The 18,855-nt window shown below is 43.3% G+C and overlaps 1 protein-coding gene across 2 annotated transcripts in view; it reads right to left on the bottom strand.

Moving 5' to 3' along the window:
• UPK1B (uroplakin 1B) overlaps positions 1-18,526 on the bottom strand; it is a 32,338-nt gene extending 13,812 nt beyond the window's left edge. The window contains exons 1-4 of one of the 2 annotated variants that reach the window (XM_023211005.1): positions 18,411-18,526; positions 4,187-4,387; positions 1,869-1,943; positions 762-884 (exon numbers count right to left, since the gene is read on the bottom strand). In XM_023211005.1, the coding sequence (XP_023066773.1) occupies positions 762-884; positions 1,869-1,943; positions 4,187-4,216 (228 nt within the window). In that variant the 5' untranslated portion in view covers positions 4,217-4,387; positions 18,411-18,526. Of the gene's footprint in view, positions 1-761; positions 885-1,868; positions 1,944-4,186; positions 4,388-5,347; positions 5,439-18,410 lie in introns of those variants that run through there. The other variant, XM_023210987.2, reaches the window with a different exon arrangement.
• Between the last annotated feature and the right edge of the window lie 329 nt (positions 18,527-18,855).

Raw genomic sequence — 18,855 nt, 5'->3', positions numbered from 1 at the left:
AGGAGGGATAAGGGGTGATGTAGATCGAGGAAGCAAATAGTATGGCAGCCAAGGGGAGCAAGAAGGAACCTAGCCAATTTCCAGGTCCTATGGTACATGGATATGGGAGGAAAATGAAGGGCAGGCAGTACTCCCAGGAGATAGCCAAATTTCCAATGAAGCAAGAAAAAGATACTAAAGAGTTCATAGAAGGAGTGATGGCTATAAGGGAGTTTGCTGATGACAGACTGTAAAAAATTGGTGATGGGGTGTGGAGTAGGAGCAGGGGCCAGTGAGGAAGCTGGGTCAGATTAGTAGTTATGTAGAGGATAACAATTTGTGTACAGAGGGCAATGTGGGGGTGATGATGGGTATTCTGGAAGACTTGGACTTTTGATGGCATTGGAGATAAACATGGACATAAACTATGATTGCCAGTTGGAGAAAATTGGGTGATCAAATCAAGACATAGTGCCTGATCCTTGGGAAGAAGACTAGCTCACAGCGGTTGTGAAAAAGTGCCAAAAAGGCGAAACAGGCAGTAATTATCACTCAAGTTCACTGTGGGGCAGAGAAAATATTTTTCTTTTAATGTAAATGATACCTGAGTTCTAAGAGGGAGAGTATATGATTAATCTAAATTTCTTGACAAAATCATTCCAACGAATGTAAGCTAATCATCGTGGCTTGGAATAAAAGATAGCGTCCCACTGAGTCGTGTGTACAACACCCACTCCCACCAGTAAATAAAAATGGCATCTCCCCAAGACCCCAGGTCTTACCTGGAGCATGAGCCTGTCCCAGGTTTTGGTGACTCCATTGTTTTTCCACTGGTCATCATTGTTTGGAGGGCTGTTGTTTTGGTACCTCTCTAGCATCTGCTTCAGGAAGAGGTTGGGTGTGAACTATAGTAAGAAGAGGCAACACAAGAGGGAGAGTTAGCACACTAATTTTCTTTCTTTTTTTTTTTTTTTTTTGAGACAGAGTCTCGCTCTGTCGCCCAGGCTGGAGTGCAGTGGCTGGACCTTAGCTCACTGCAAGCTCCGCCTCCTGGGTTTACGCCATTCTCCTGCCTCAGCCTCCCGAGTAGCTGGGACTACAGGCGCCTGCCACCTCGCCCGGCTAGTTTTTTGTATTTTTTAGTAGAGACGGGGTTTCACCATGCTAGCCAGGATGGTCTCGATCTCCTGACCTCGTGATCCGCCCGTCTCGGCCTCCCAAAGTGCTGGGATTACAGGCTTGAGCCACCGCGCCCGGCCTCCGCACACTAATTTTCAAGGAGAGGAAAATATTTTTCTCTGTCAGTTCCTGGGGACACTGAGCATTCTCTCCTGGAGCAAAACTGTACTCAGAGACACCAAGTACAGCTGGCTGAGGTTGGCATAAGTTGCCATGCAGAGAAGAGACTCCCGTGTTAAAAGAAATCACTATGAGGCCAGGGGAACACATATTGTAGGGTGCCTTAGGCTAGGGCAACAGAGAATGTGAGAGAAAGAAATACATAGAATCGAGAGCAAGTCTTAGCTGAGGTAGAATAGAGATCCTCCCACTGGAAGGCCCATGGCCATGGCAGAATGGTGAAACCCACAGGGGATTACAAACTTGGGCCCTGGGAGTCAGGCTGTTTGAGTTCAGAATTCTTGCTCTTTCAGTTGCCAACTATGTCGCTTTAGACAAGTCACTTTACCTTTCTGTCTCATTTTTTTCTTTTCTAAGATGACGAGAGTGATAATGCCTATTTCATAGATTTATAAGGATTAAGTGAAGTGATATATGTATTATTACCATGCATATTGGATTGCCTGGGCACACAGTAAGGGGTTAATACATGTTGGTTGTTATATAATGAGAATTCATATTATCATTTTGCTTTTTGAGGTTGTACTCACAAAGTCTCGTTGTGTTGCTGCTGTGATACAAGATGCCACTTCAAAGGCATATACTATAAACATCAGAATGAAATACTGGAAGGGAAACAAATGAGATAAAATAATTACATGTACCTGTCAAGGAGCGATTTGCCCGAATAATTATGATTTTTCAGCAAATTCATCGTATAATCATGTAATCATTCATGTAGTTATTCAACAAACCCTCATTGATCAGTGGCTTGGATTGGGGCTTGGTGCTGATCAGCTCAATTCTCTCCCTTTCTCCAGAGAACAAATAGCCATTGAATACAGAGCTTCCTCAGTCCAGTTCTCTGAGTTTCTATTTTAACTGGGAAAAACAAGTACAAGAGAATGAACTAGTGTGTGTGTGTGTGCATTTACATGCATGTGCATGCTCAGTGCCTGCCAAGAGAGTCTTAGTGTATCACATACAATATAGGGCCTCATAAATCCACTTTAATTTTGGAATTTTGGAGAAATTTTCTTTACAATTTGCTGAGAATTTAGAATCACAGAGTTCAGAAAAAGATGAACTGGATCATGTTGAACATCTAGGGTCCTTCCTAACAAGCATCCAGTCTCATCAGAGGAGACGCAGCCTCCAAGTGCACAGCGATTTGCCGGGTGTTCTTTCACATGCACCTGCACTCAAAGTACATTGGCTCAGGTGAGTGAAGTGGCACTTGCTGTGTGTGGTAGTGGTGTTGTGTGTGCGTGGGCCTGGGCACATGGGTGTGTGGGCACATGGGTGCATGTGCACGTGATGCCGCCACATGACAGTACTGGAAAATTTCTGGCTGGAAAATATCTGAACAGCAAATGACCTCTGAATCTGGGATGGGGACTGTTTGCAAGAGTTCCGTTTTTGCCTTCCTCAGGCTTGCACACACTCTTGGGAGAAGGGGCACTGTGGTCAGTGTCAGCAGGGCAGGCAGGGAAAACTGTCCTCTTTGGGTATGGGAGGCTCTCCGAGTAGGGCCCTCTGCTGCCCTCACTGCCCAGCCCAGAATAAAGCTCTGGCTGCAGTCAACAGCAGGAACACCTTGAGAGGCCCCAGAACATTTTTTTCCTGTATTAGCTGCTGCCTTGCTCCTTGCCAAGAGCTTTGCTGTATGCTCATAAAGACACTCCAGAAAGGAGGCACACAGTGAGGTGTTTCCTCCTTTAGCCCCTTTGCCTCCCCAGCTCACTTCTCCTGGCTGTCAGGCACGCACATGGATGGCCCAAAGTGAGGCTGGGATGCAAGCGAATTTGTCTTTAGGAACACCTGTGTCTCCTCTGCCTTTTTCCTGTATTCCTTTCCCTACCCACCAAAAGTGGGTACTTTTGCCCTGGAACTTACCCACACTAAGGAACCAGAGAATGTAAATGTTCTGTATTCTGCTGGAACCAGGACAATGGTTAGTTCAAAGAAAGAGTGAACTAAGAAGCACCTTACGTTGCTGGACTGAGTCTATAAAGGGGGAACTGAGGTCCTCCAGCATTTGAATAAAAGGTTTATTTCAGGGGTGGGGCATTGGAGGCATGTTCCATCATAGTGTGAAACTGCTGCCCTAAGTATTGGGGCAGAGAGTAGGGGTCCAGGCCTAACACTGAGGTTTCTCAGCTCTGCTGCCTGCAAATTTGCTTTCATCTGCAAAGGCAGGGCATGGTCTTGCTGTCTATGGTTTGGGGCAGAAGCCTCTCCTTGATGCACAGAGGTAAAGCCCCCACAGGCAGGTATGAGCTGAAGGCTAACTCTACAGTGATGCTTATCAAGGTTTTCTGGGGTCCCTGAAAAGCAGATTGGATGATAATGTGGGGACTATAGGCTATGATACAGAATCATCAACCTTGAGCTCAAAAATCTTTGAAAACTTATACTTTCTTTTAAAAATGTATGCATATTTTGTATTTTATATCCCAATATATTAATGCCTAATTAATATCAAAATGTTTTGAACAACTTATTGCCAAGAGAAAAAATCTAACGAATGAATTCTCACTGTGTCTCTCCTTTGGCCTGTATAGCTCCTAGTTGTACCTGGGTGTATGCAGACACCAGCTGTAGAAGCACAATATGGAAAATACTCATCAGGCCACCCCAGGTGTCTCCTCTTTGGCTTCTCTGTACTGGAGTCTTCTGGACTTGCAATAGTGGAGGGCATCTTTGCCTCCATGTGGACAATTTCACTGCAGGGAAAGTGTTTCTCTCCTCACCCCTCATCTGGTACTTGCTGCTCCCCCACCGAAAGCCAAAGCATTGCTCAGTAAAGAAGAAAGAATCCATTGAAATTGGCTCAGGGAGACAACTCCAGAGAAATTTGAGGTCTTACCGCCAGAAGAATTTTCCTGCTGGACTTCATGATGCCTACGATGCCAAGAACGGACAGGCAGAAGAGGCAGATGCCCACAAATATGCCGATCCAGGCAGCCCCATAGATGTCATCATTGTCAGTGGCTTCAAGCAGTGGGTAGAGGCTGTGTTGGTCAGATACAAAGAAGATGCACTCCGCGGTCAGGGCAATGCCGCAACACTGGGGGCAAATGAAGGGTAGGCTCCATCAGGAGTGCAGCTTTGGGAAAGGGGGTGGAGGGCGGGGAAGGTAGGAGACTGGCTCCCTTTCCTGCACAGACTTTATGCAACTAATCTAAACTCCCCATTGCCACAAAATCAAACAACTACTTCCATCCTACTAACTGGTTGCATACATCCCTTCACATGTTATTCTGTCTATTTAGAAACAGACCCACACAATTTTAGACCATCCACAATGTCCGTGGGGCATGAATCACTCAAACAATGCCTTCTGGTATGAGAATGATCTCCCCCTGCCCCCATGTCATGACCCACACTTTTGGGTTGTAATATTTGAGCTGGTCCTGGTCATCTTTATCAATGACAGCTGGGAGGAACCTTGCTGCTTATCTTTGCCAACACCCACATTTTATACATGAGGAATCTCAGCCTTGAAAGGTGATGGCCAGAGTCATATGGGGAGTCGGGGAGAGCTGGGCCAAGAGCTCTGGACTCCAAAACAAATGTTCTTCTATGCCATCAGACCCACACAGTGTGGCCTCTGTATTATTCTTACACCCTGGTACTAGCCTCTGTATAAGAACAAGAAGATGCAAACATCTGTCCCAAAAAACCTTAACAGCAGAGTCCCATGGAAATCAAACCAAGGTGACAGAGAAAAGAAACACTGAAGTGTGTTTGTAGTCAGAGTGTTTAGACACTGACTGTGGTTGACATGACTCCTTTTAGATACTTATATTTTCAAGTTGGGAGGGAAATATCTATTTTTTCAACCATGATCTTTTGACATATGGTTAAATTCTAGCTAGCATATTTACTAACATATTTCTTAAAATGAAGCAAAAATATAGGAAGCCAGTAATTACAGCATTATTTTCCTTTAAACTCTTACTTTTGATTAATCTAGAGTTATGATTACAGGAAGAGCAGAATTTCCTGAGAAATAAGCATTACTTACACCAATAATCACATTTCCAAAAATCAGCAGGCCCTGGAAGCAACGAACAGTGGAGTCGTCTTTGGCCATCTTCAGGATTTCCCACAAGCTGAAGGCACAGTTGAAAGCATTACCAAATAACTGCTACAGTTTCTGTAACATGAGTAATCCATGCCATTGCGTATTGCCTCCTTGTTCCCAAATGAACCAAACCAAAGCCATATAATCCTTTAGCAATGAAGGACATTTGATTATTGAGCTTAGTAATCACATAACTTTTATAGAGAAGGAAAAGAATATAGCCTTCCAGTGCTATGGTCAGTGCCTTTCAGGAGTTCTTTCAGGCAAGGAGTGTGCAGAATGCATCCTTCTGAGTGGTGGACTGAGCCCCCGCAAGGTGGAAAGCACAAGGGGTGGACCTGAGGTGGTGATTGGGCAGGGCCAAAGCACACTGAGGGTCACTGGCATAGCCCTCACTGCCCTTGGCCATGACAAGTGGAAACCCAAAGGGTAAACTCATGGCCAGAGTTAGTGGTTGGTTCCCATGTGGACTGTAGGTTGCTTTTAAAAACTATCATTTTCTGAATATTTTATTATCTTCAAAGAAATAGTTGGCAAATAGAAAAGTGCCCTGAGGGGAAGTGAAAAACGGGGACTAGCATTTACTTCCTTGTACCAGGTGTGTGCCACTCTACCAGGTGCTTTGCATGCACGCATCTAATTCTCATAACTCAATTAGGTAGAAAAAGAAGAAAGGTGAGGAGGCTCCATTTTGCAGATGAGGAAACTAAAGCTTAAATTGGTCAATTAAGTTCCCTGGGGTCACACAACCAGTAAGTGGCAGAGCTAGGCTAGAGACCTTGGTGTGTGTGGACTCCAGATACTCTAGAGTCAACGCGCTTCACCACAGCCCACAATGACTCCCAGAAACTATTTATAGACTTTGGTGCCATACACAGCTGAACATGGGTCTTTCACCTCCCTGAGGGTTTTCTGGAAGGAGCACAAAGGTAAGCGTGTGGGTCAATCACTTGGGCTTCTGCACTTGAAGCACCTTGAGAAAAGCGATCTACAGCTGTCAACATTTAATTCATCAATTCATGCATTTCTGCTGTAAATAAAAAATGTATTAAATGGTTCAATATGCATTTTGAGGCATACAAAGATATGTAAGGGAGATTATTGTATTCTAGGATTTTTTGTGTTAGTAGGGAAACTAAGATGCATTCCCACATAATTATACCACAGTAGTGAGACTAAATATTGTGGGAGTCCTGAGGCGGGAAGACGTAAGTCTTGCAGGATGTGTATGGTTTGATACATAGAGTGGAGGTGGATATGTGTGGGAGTGAGGTGGGGGTGGGTGACATTCCAGGTAAAGAGAAAGGGAAAGTTAGGGAGTAGAGACAGAAGAGCAAGGTGCCCACAAGATAGCAAACCAGTCAATTTGGCCAAAGTCCTAGTTTCGTAGGGTAGCAGTGGGAGGCAAACCCTCTATTTGTCTCAAGCCTTGCTAATTTTAACCTCGTTGTTACACTGTAAGTATTAACAACCTTTCAAGTAAGTTTAGACATCTGTAAATATTTTCCTTTATCTGTTTCCTGGGTAGCTGTGACAATTTGAGTTAAAATTTATGAGCATTTTTGGCTCAGAATTTGGCACACAGTGGGTACTCAATTCATGTTTGCTGGAGACATGGAAGAATCTGGGCCATTGGGTCTCTGTGTAGTTTCTGCTTAGAAATGCCATTCGTTTCTTTCTGCTTAGAAATTTCATTCATTCTTGCCAGTTATTGTTGCGTGTTAGACTGCACAAACTCCCCCAAGGGGGAGACTTACTCATGTAGCTGGTTGAGTCACATTGTAAAGTTCATTACTGGTATGTACAGACATTATTCCTGACCAGTTGGGTTAGTATCTAAACTAGAGACAACAGTAAATAGACTGTGAAAGGTAGGAGTTCAGATAACAGAAACATAGAGAGGAAAGGGCAGAAATCAATAGAGGCCAAATTCAGCACCGATATCAACTTGTGCTGATTATGCACCATGTGAAAGAAGACAATTTCTTCTTTTAACTAGTTTATTTTTATTTTTTGAGACGGAGTCTCACTCTGTAACCCAGGGTGGAATGCAGTGGCGTGATCTTGGCTCACTGCAACCTCCACCTCTCAGGTTCAAGCTGTTCTCCTGCCTCAGCCTCCCTAGTAGCTGGGACTACAGGCGCCCACCACCACATCCGGCTTTTTTTTTTTTTTTTTTTTTTTTTATTTTTAGTAGAGATGGGGTTTCACCATATTGGTCAGGCTGGTCTCGAGCTCCTGACCTTGTGATCTTCCTGCCTTGGCCTCCTAAAGTGCTGGGATTACAGGCATGAGCCACTGTGCCTGACCTCAAGGAGTTTAAAAGTGTGATTACAGCATGGGTTCAAAGCAAAAATGACCGTGCACATCAAGGAGACAAGGAAGGCTGTGGAGAAGGACAGAGTTAGATAGGCACTACTGAGGGGCTTTACTGGTCCAGAAAGGAACTGCAGGGGCCCTGATCAAGGGAGGTGGCCTGGGTGACTCAATTATGCCCCGTGACTTACAGACTTTTCCAGAGATGACTCTGCCACACAGAGTTTAGTCCTTACAAAGGGGAAAGAGCAAATGAATATTCTGTGGGAGAACTGCAGGAGTGAGAATTAGGGTGGAAAATGCAGATAAAAGTGGGAGAAAAGAAGGAAGACAGGTAGAAACTTGCTCTGACCAAAAAGAAAAGCATAAATTGAAGAAACCTAGGCAAGGACATGACAGAAAATGCCAGGGAGGCAGCCCAGCTGTGGGCTGGGTTTTGGAAGGTGGGGATATATCGGTGGGCAAGATATTCTGAATTTGCTGGCCACTAAAATGTTCTCCTTTTCACTATGCGTTCTCTTCTTCTCCCTTAGACCTTTGGTATTAATGGCACATGGTAATTTAGCTACTCTTATCTTCCAAGATAAGGAAATAGTGATGAAAACTGCCATTTATTGGGTACTTACAATGCTCTCGGCACTATGTTAGGCATTTGATATTCATCTTCTCAACAGACCTGAGAGATGGGTGTTTCAGGTCTGCATTTCCTATTGCTGCCAAAACAAATTACCATGAACTTCGTGGCTTAAAACAACAGAAGTGTATCTTACAATTCTGGAGGGCAGAGGTCTAAAATGAATCTTACCAGGCTAAAATCAGGGCTGTGTTTCTTCCGAAGGATCTAGGGGGAGAATCTGTTGTCTTGTCGTTGTTTGTATAAAGAAAAGGGGCGGGGCATGGTGGTTCACGCCTGTAATCCCAGCATTTTGGGAGGCTGAAGTGGGGAGATCACCTGAGGTCAGGAGTTTGAGACCAGCCTGGCCAACATGGCAAAACCCTGTCTCTACTAAAAATACAAAAATCAGCCGGGCATGGTGGCAGATGCCTGTAATCCCAGCTACTCAGGAGGCTGAGGCAGGAGAATCACTTGAACCCAGGAGGTAGAGATTGTGGTGAGCCGTGATTGGGCCACTGCACTGGGCAATAGAGCAAAACTCCATCTCCACAAAACAAAAAAAAAAAAAAAAAAAGGAAGCTTGGAGAGATTAATTTGCCCAAGGCCACATTGCTAAAAAGTGCAGAACCTGAGACTGAATGAGACTGAAACACAGGTCTGCCTGGCCCCAGATCATTTGCTAAACACTCTACAGTTTATCAAGTCCTGCTACATAGCAAATGCTTTCAGTGGAAATAGAAACACCTGGAGCGGAGAGAGCAGATACATTTCCCTGCTCAGGAGACTCTACCTTTGCAAAGGTCAGAAACACTAGGCCTTTCTTCACTCACATCTCCAGCTTCTTGTCTCTTTAACCCCTTGGTAGGATGCTCATATTTGCATACTTCCCCCAAACTCGGTGCTCCACCCATATGTTTTTCCAGAAAACCTGTCTAGATGTATCAAAAATCTACAGCTCATTCACCTACCCCCAAGACCAGAATTCTTAGAAGTAAAAGGTGCAATGTGCAAGTCAATGAAAGGTTAGAAAGGTTAGCATTTCATAGCTTCTACTTGGCCACTTGTATTTTAGACTAGGTTGGTGTCTAGAGGACCTAAAACATTTGGTGCATCCCCCAAATGGCCACGGATGTCAAGAGGGAGCCAAGTGTAGGCTTCCAGTGGCTCACAGCATAGTCTAATGTCTGCAGTATAATGGTGACCACACTGGACTTGGCATCAGAATGCTAGAGTTCAAGTCCCAGCTTTGTGTTGTCATTATCATTACTGTGTAAAGTTGGACAATTATTTTCCTTTGTGTCTAATTCCTGATTTATAAAATTAGTAGACTACAACTTGTTAGATGGGGTTGCTGTGATCACTAAATGAGATAAAAGATACAAAAGTAATAGGTAAGCACTAAGATTGTTTACACACATAAGAAACTATTAATTATAATCAGAGGATATTTAGGAAGGGCAGGGTATTGGGTTATGATTTTGTTTTCTGCATCAGTGATCCCCAGGGGGATAAAAGGGAGGTTTTAACAGTGACTGGTCGCAAGCCAAGGGCTCTTAGATTGAGGAGAAGCAGCCTTCCTTCCACCTTCTCTCTGTTCACTGCACAGGGGCTGCTCTGCTTGAGGGATTGGGAGGCCTTACACAAAGATACCCATTTGTACTTCTTATTATTTTCATAGATGAATTCATGAGAGAAAAGGAAAAACACTTCCTAGTTGTGCTTGGGGTGAGGCCAGAGTTAGGTACCAAGCTGCACATCCACATGGGAGGGGCCCGCCTTGCATGCCATTAGCATTCCTGAACAGTTAACACTCGCCATTGGGCCTCATCCCTCTGGCTTTGGCCAGCTCTGAGGCCTCTGCCCCAGACTGCGAGGTGATACAGAGATGGCCCCTGAGGTTGTCCTTGTCCTGGGACCACTTTCTCCCTGTCACAGACATTACTCAGAGAGGATTCTGCTCTGCTGCCCTTTTGCATTCTTTCCTCCCATTGCCAACCTGTGGAGGGCATCCTTCACTTTATTGCAAGAGTCTCCAAAGTAGGAGGAGGCATTTGGGACCCTGTTTTATTTGTCTTTCTAGGTCCAAAGTGGCATAGTACCTGACATATAGTAGGTACACTCAATTATTTTGCTAAATAAAAGGATAAAGTAAATAAATAAATGTTTATTTGAATAAATGAGTGTGCAGATTAATAATTTGCCTAGAGCTTTGTTGAAGAGCAAGTTAGAGAATATGGTGAAGTGAAATGAATGTGGGCTTTGGATAGACCTAGGTTTGAATCTTAGCTCTACCACTTACTAGTTTTGTGGCCCCAAGAAATTACTTAGTCTCTCGAGCTTTATCTTCAAATGAGTATGGTAATACTTAACCTCAAGGGTTACTACGAAAATTAAATGAGAATATGTGTTAAGTTTTAATACAATATTAGTTACCCAATACTCATTTTGCTTATTTTTGTCTTATAAAGGAGACAGACTAGCGCTAATAGCCCAGTGGTTGGTGAAGGTACCTAAAACCAGTGATTTATTATTATTATCTTTTTGATACAGAGAAACATTTTCAAAGGAAATAGGGAAATATGATTTCAATAGGGAACTCTAATATATGAAACTAGATCAGAATGATACTTCTCTGGCTGAAACAAGAGTAGGAATCCTGGGCTCACAGAGCATCTTCTCACCAGCTTTAAACCTCCTAAACACATAGCTAGCCCCAGGGCAATTGAAAACTGCTATTCTAGAACTGAAGGAAAAGAAAGAAATAGGCAAATTACTGAGCTCAGAAAGCAGTTACCCAAGAAGTAAGAGGACACTCAAGAGTGAAGTTGAAAAACTCTGGTCACAACGTGTAAGCTGACCTTACAAAGTCGGTGTCAAAGACTCCCCCTGCCCCCCATTCAATGGAAGACGTCTAGAAAAGTCCTGGAAAACGGAGAAAAGTGAGTTTATTTTTATAGTACGTTAGCTGGATGGATCTTTAGGAAGAGCTGCTTTCCTGGCACGCTTAGAGGAAAGGTGACATAATTTCTACAAAAGGAAAAGATGAGACCTGGCTGATGTTTAGGGTTCTTTGAAGACTAATAAATGCCTGTGCAAAGGGGTAGAGTAATGCACTTTTTTTTAGGTTAAAAAAGAAAAGCTTTGACGCAGTTCCACACTAATGGATCTTAAAACAACAAAAAAAAAGACATTAAGAATTTGTTGAGCTTTCCAGAGAGGATAGGCACAGAGGAAGAACAAAAGGGAAGGACAAATGGTGACTTCTCTACACACAGAATATAAACTGTGGTGTTCTCTAGGTCCTGGTAGTACTTTTGCCTTTGTTAATAACTTCTTGAGTTTTGTCTCTGCTTGCGTGATAAAGAAGTATTGTAATGAACACCTTGTGCTGGTTAATTTTGTGTATCAACTTGGCTGGGATACGGTGTTCAGTTGTTTGGTTAGATATCAGTCTAGATATTGCTGTGAAGATATTTTTTAGATATGAATGACATTTAAATCAGTAGACTTTGAGTAAAGCAGATTACCTTCCATAACGTGGCTGGCCTCCTCCAATCAGCTGAAAACCTTAAGAGCAAAAACTGATGTTTCCTGAATAAGCAGCATTTCTGCCCTAAGAGGACTGTAACACAGAAACTCTGTCTAGGTTTTCAGTATGCAGATTTTAGCTTTAAGACTGCAACATCAGGCCAGGCATGGTGGCTCACGCCTGTAATCCTAGCACCTTGGGAGGCTGAGGCAGGCAGATCACCTGAGGTTGGCAGTTTGAAACTAGCCTGACCAACACGGAGAAACCCCATCTCTACTAAAAATACAAAATTAGCTGGGCGTGGTGGCGCATGCCTGTAATCCCAGCTACTCAGGAGGCTGAGGCAGGAGAATCACTTGAACAGGGGAGGCAGAGGTTGCAGTGAACCAAGATTGCGCCATTGCACTCCAGCCTGGGCAACAAGAGCAAAACTCCATCTCAAAAAAAATAAATAAATAAAATAAAAAAAAATAATAATAAAATGCTGGGCGTGGTGGCTCACGCCTGTAATCCCAGCACTTTGGGAGGCCAACGTGGGTGGATCATGAGGTCGGGAGATCCAGACCATCCTGGCTAACACGGTGAAACCCCGACTCTACTAAAAATACAAAAAATTAGCCAACCGTGCTGGCAGGTGCCTGTAGTCCCAGGTACTTGGGAGGTTGAGGCAGGAGAATGGGGTGAACCTGGAAGGCGGAGTTTGCAGTGAGCTGAGATTGCACCACTGCACACCAGCCTGGGCGACAGAGCGAGACTCTGTCACAAAAAAAAAAAGACCTCAACATCAACTCTTCCCCAAATTTTCAGGTTGCCCACCTGCTGTATAGATTTTGGACTTATCAGCCCCCACAATCACATCACATAGGTTAATTCCTTAGAATTAATCTCTCTCTCTCATTCTCTCTCTGTCTCTCTCTCAACTTCTCAACAGGGTCTTGGTGTGTCACCCAGGAGTGCAGGGGCACAATCATATCTCACTGCAGCCTTGACTTCCTAGGCTCAAGTGATCCTCCGGCTTTAGCCTCTCAAGTAGCTCGGACCACAGGTGCATGCACAATGTCTGGCTAATTTTTAAATTTTTTGTAGAGAAGGGGTTTCACCATGTTGCCCGGGCCCTGTCCTCAGAGTGTGGAACTGCCTTCCAAAGTGTGGGGATTATAGGTGTGAGCCACCATACGTTGCCTCTCTCTTTATGTATCTCCTTTTGGTTCTATCTCTGTAAGAACCCTGAGTAACACACCATCCCAGTTGGGATTGATGTATATTTTTGATAGAAGCACATATGATCATTTTCTGAAGTCTCCTGATACCATTTTACCAATTCCCACTGCCAGCCCCTAACTTCTGGATCAGATGAATTAAACATTTTCTGTTTCCATTCCATACAGAGCTTCCATGGTGAACTTTCTCAAGCAGAGGTTCTCAAATGATCCTCCAAAGCACAGATGTTCCATTTACTGGGACAACATGTTTTGATGCCAATATTGAATGATTCTAGTCATTTCCTAATTTGACAAAGAATTACTACCAAAATTTGTCATTTTAAACATTTTCCTCTTATACATTTTTCTTAAATTGTGGATGCTACTACCACCTGTCTATGCTACAATCTAGTTTTTGGTATGAATTTAGGCCAAAATGATCTACTTACTTATTTTAAATTTAGTAGACCAAAAGGTTCTGGTATTCCACGAAGATAAACATGGCTTCCAAGTGCCAGCCAGTTAGCCAATCTTGAGATCCATTGTCCTAAAACACAGCTCTGAATTTATATCTCCCCCGCTGCTTAAAACCCTTCAAAGGTTCCCTGTAGCCTAAATTTAAAGGAGAGCCCTAGGTCATTCCCTCTACACTCACGAGCCCAGCACCAGCTCCTTCTTACTTCCTATTGCCAGGTGCATCACTTGTCCACCCACTCTCTGTTGCTGACCAGTTTCTTTGAATCCAGATTTGCTCCTGTTCCATTGTGAAAGACCAGTCTATAGTATTTGGCCAGAGTCAACTATTTTATTCTCCATTCAGCCAGTGGAAGAGGGGTTGGACCACCTAAGAGATAAAGTACAAACTCCTCAGCCTGTATTCAAGGCAGTACTCGTCCAGGTTCCAAATGGCCTGCCTGACATTTTTCACTGCCCAACCCCCTTGATGTCCTGGTCATGCCACCATGCTATGCTTAGGCTGTCCCTGTCTTTGGAATCCCTTCTCCCATTTCTGCTTATCGAACTCTTTACCATCTTCCGAAGCCCAACTGAAAAACCTCTTATCTCCTCAACTTCCCAGAATTATCCTTCCTTCCCTATATCCCTCTCTCTGCCTTTAACAACTAGCTCTCCAAGGAAGCTCAAACCATTGTGGATATGTGTTTATGGCTTTTCTTCCATACTAGCCTCTGTCACAGCAATATAGTCTGGTATGTTGTTACATCTTTTCTTCACCCAAGTTTGTTTAATAAGATATTCTGAACCCACAAAAAATGGATTGCTGTCAAAAAATGAATTTGACAAAGAATTGCATTAAAAAGCAAAATTAAAAACTTTTAAATTAATTGATGGGTGTCACACTTAGGAGTCAATGACTACACTTTTGGAAGTTTTTGTTTGTCTTAGAAGATATGTAATTTGAGAGAAATTAAAGTGTCATTTATCCTAGGAGAGTTATTGGCCAGGTGCCTGTTCATAGCATGATACATCAGTTCCGGCTGCAAACTTGGAGGCTTTGTACAGGTGAGGAATTTAAGGCTCACAGAGAGGAAGCGACTTGTTCACGATCATGCCGTGTTATTAAAAGAGTTAAGATTCAAGTCCAGGTTTCATAACTCTTAACCCAGCCTTCTATTGGGTTTGTCACTAATCATTATTCTTTTTAAGGTAGGGAGGTCCATTTCCCTTTTTTGTCTCTTTAAATTAAGAGAAACTCTTGGCCTCCCACCCGTGAGCCTACCCATGAGACTCACTACAAGGTAAGCCAGAAAGGGAGCCACATAAACAAAGCTGGCAGGGAGAAAGCCTTCTATCCCCTTCCTTCATTCAAAGGCTTCCTCACCATTTACCCTAACTTCTGAATGCCACAACTTGAGACTTACTCCTTCGTTCCTGATTAAAATACAAGCTCATATAAAAGAGGCGTGTTGAGTTTCATGAGCCATCCATATCAATGCCTCATTTTTCAGCTCCCTTCTCTTATTTAATTTTCAAAGGGTGAGGGAAGACACCATGAGAAGGAAAGACACCCAAGGACAGGGTAGAGCCTAAAAAGACAAACCTCGTAACTTATGATTTGGGGGTTTGGGTCTGTCTCTGTGGCTAGACTGACTTCTAATGATATGATGTGTCCTCCTTCCTGCCTTCTTTTTTTAGCCCACAGTTTGTAGAAGCTGTTTTAAATATGTGGTCTTCTGAACCATCCCCACATTATTCTAAAACAATGCCTCCCTCACATATATTGGATTACTTATCTGGCAGGGGTGGGAAGGAAACCAATGGGATGAGATAAATTTAACAAGTGGAAAGTGGTGGAAGGCAGAGGGCAGAGCAGCAACTGCCCACGTTAGAGATGGAACGCCCCAGACTGAAAGTACGCAACTCACCTAGAAATATTTTCCATGTAAAGGAATAGCCCCTATGCACCCCGCCCTGTGGGAAAACTGCCCTGTGGCCTGGTACGACGATGATTTACTCAAATTGCTCAACACCCTGGGAGTTCCTTTGCTTTAAAGAGTGCAGAGTTTTTAAAAGCTAGAATTATATTTCCTGTTTTTTCTTTCTTGTGCTTTCATTCAGTTTGTTTTCTTATAAAAATTAATCATATCCATAGTGTTGATGTTTCCAGACACATTGAAAAGGTCTAAAAACAATTGCTCACTAAACAAACCAATTTGCAAAGCAGAAGAAAAAGAAGTGTGACTCACCCAGTAAGCATGAGATCATTTTTCAAGTTCATTACCTCTTTTCCTCACCCAAGTTTGTTGCACCAGAGAACACACAAACCACACCTCAAACTCTCGTTCATGCTAGAGAAATTTGAATTAACAAAGGAGAAAAAAAGAAAAGGAAAAATAGGAGAGGAAGAAACGAAGAAACACAATATGCTATTGCCTTAGCCCTGACCCTGAAACTCAGGACAAGAACAGACACTTGCGTGGCTCAGAGTAAAGATGGGTGTGGAGACTGTAAGTCACAGCAATTGCTGGTCTGCTTCAACTTAAGGTAGGATAAGTCCCTGGAAATAACAAAAAGAGGAGCTTTCTCCCAGGGCCGTCACCCATGGCTCACAGTGCCCACAAGTTTTTCTTGCTTTAAAGCTCAAAACCTGTGTTCACTAATATAGTAGTTAGTAGTTGTGTGCGGTTATTTAAAGTCAAATGAATTCAAATAAAAGTAAAAACCAGTTCCTCAGTTGCTCCAACCACATCTCAAGCACTCCCTAGATACATGTGGTTAGTGTCTATTGCCTAGAACATTTCCCTCATCACAGAAAGTTTTACTGGACAGCACTGCTCTTGATTCCGAATGGTGCTCCCAGTATGATGGGAGTCATCCATCCATTGGAAATCAGGGACTAGCTGTAAGCAATGGCTCAGGAGCACTCAGCTGCATGAAGGCCTCAGATGTGGGCATTGCCAGAGGGATGCCCAGCTCCAGGAAAGGAGTACCGTGGAGAATCCTTGGGGCGGGGGGATGAGGCGGGGAGGGCGGTGTGTGATGACGGTGCCCCCTCACCAATGTGGTCTCTGTCCCAGTTGGCAAATGCTGGCCCAACAAGTTTGTGGGCAGCCTGCATGGCTATCAGGCCCAAATTCCAGAGCATATTTAAAGGCTGATTGGTGTTTACTCTGGTTAAGAATGTAAGCAGGAGAAGTCAAAAAGAAGTTCTGAGTTTTGGCCGGGCGCTGTGGCTCACGCCTGTAATCCCAGCACTTTGGGAGGCCGAGACGGACGGATCACGAGGTCAGGAGATCCAGACCATCCTGGCTAACACGGTGAAACCCTGTCTCTACTAAAAAATGCAAAAAATTAGCCGGGCGTGGTGGCAGACACCTGTAGTCCCAGCTACTCTGGAGGCTGAGGCAGGAGAATGGTGTGAACCCGTGAGGCAGAGCTTGTAGTGAGCTGAGATTGCACCACTGCTCTCCAGCCTGGGAGTCAGAGTGACACCATCTAAAAAAAAAAAAAAAAAAAAAAAAAAAAGCAGTTCTGAGTTTCTTTTTTTTCTCCTTGATTAAATGATGTCTAAGGTCCCCTTTGAATGTAAAAGTCTATGATTCTTCCCAGCAGTTAAAAAAAAAAAAATAGGTGAGTTGATTTTAAAGACTATTTTATAGCAGAAAGCAAAACAATCTGTTGGAGCGAAGGCAAAGTAAGAAATTTTTCTCCTCACCGAGAAGGTAAATAAAAAGAAAATCCACTTCTTCACAGGGTCTGAAAACTATGTAACCTAAATTTTATTTATACTCAAAGTATATATATATCTATAAAACCTAGCAAGTCATTTCCTGTTGTGCTTAGCAACTCAGGCAAGAAATAGTCAAGAAACATTGTCTTTCATTAAAAGAAGACAATCAAGTTGACAAAACTTCTTTAAAAATTTATTTCTATTTTTTTAGAGACAGGATCTCACTATGTTGCCCAGCCTGGACTAAAACTCCTCATCCCATGGCCTCAGCTTCCCGAATAGCTGGAACTGGAGGCATGTGCCACTGCAACTGGCTACAAATTCTTAAATGGTTTAAAAATCTTTAAAACTGGTTAGAAGTGGAGTTTTAGGTATATAAACAAATGCAAACATAAAATAATACTAGCATTATTTGAAACTTAAATTTGTATTTTGTATGAAAATGTCATTAGATCAAAAAATATCTTTATGTCCTGCAGATCCTTGTGGAACAAAGAATTGGTAAGGAGTAAAAACAAATTATGTAAAAATAACATTGCATAGATAAAGCTACTTTGTTGACTTCCTTCAACTGACACATTCAATAAGCAGAAGTGTTTGCAGAGAATAACTGGGATTAAATTGCCTCACACATTTCATTACAAGTTGGCAGGACCAAATGATTTCTGACAAGAAGACCAAGAAACTTTCTCTCTGCTAGCCTGAACAGATTATTAAGAAATGACACAAGCTATTTCGTTAAACTTTCTACTGCTTTTCTGACTCCACGAGGAAATTGGGGGTCTTACAAAGGTGTCTGTCTATGTGCGATTTAATCAGGAGATACAGGGTTTCTCAGGTGCTTGGATTTTCTTGTTCTTTCTTTGGGGGTATTTCAGGTTAAAAGCAGGATGGCTGCGTAATATCTCCAGAACTTTAATGAGAACAAGACTTATATCAAAGGTTTTAAGAAAGCAATTTGAACGGTTCAAAGTAAAAGAGAACAGGACAGTCACAATACCCTAAATTACAAGGAAAAAAATGACAGACTTTATGAATCAGGAATCTAACTTCTTCCCCTTTCGCTCCCAGACCACTAGCTTCCCTCCCAGGAGAGCAACTCAACCCTTGAGCCCGGAGGATTCCCCGTAGAGGGAAAGCAGTCTACTCACAGCGGCGACTCTTTCTGCACACAGGGTGCGGACCGCTCCGCAGTCTGCACCAGCCCCAGGTGCTTTTCTACCCTCCTGCAATTCTTTGAACCTCCAGGACCAGGGAAGGGTGGTCTGTGATTGGCAAGAGGCACCTCACATGGGCTGAGCTTGCCGCTGCCTGCCCTGCCTCGCTGAGACAGGGGAGTAACCGGAGGCTGTCAGTAGATTTCTGCTGCTTTGGAATGTGTGACTCTGACAGATGGAAGCACCTTGACAGCCACACTCATTGCTTTCCTGGATCCCTCCTAGGTCTGGACTTTACTGGAATACAAACTCAGGGCTTTTATTTTGATTTGATTCTATTAGTGTAATTTGATCCTTACTCCTGCTTTTGTGCGTTGAAGGCTTGTTAGTCCTGATCGCTGACAGAGATACTGATATGTGCTTACCTGTGCAGGGCCAT

This window comes from Piliocolobus tephrosceles, chromosome 2, assembly GCF_002776525.5.
Source record: "Piliocolobus tephrosceles isolate RC106 chromosome 2, ASM277652v3, whole genome shotgun sequence".
Classification (NCBI taxonomy): Eukaryota; Metazoa; Chordata; class Mammalia; order Primates; family Cercopithecidae; genus Piliocolobus; species Piliocolobus tephrosceles.
This window is presented reverse-complemented; position numbering and strand designations above follow the sequence as displayed.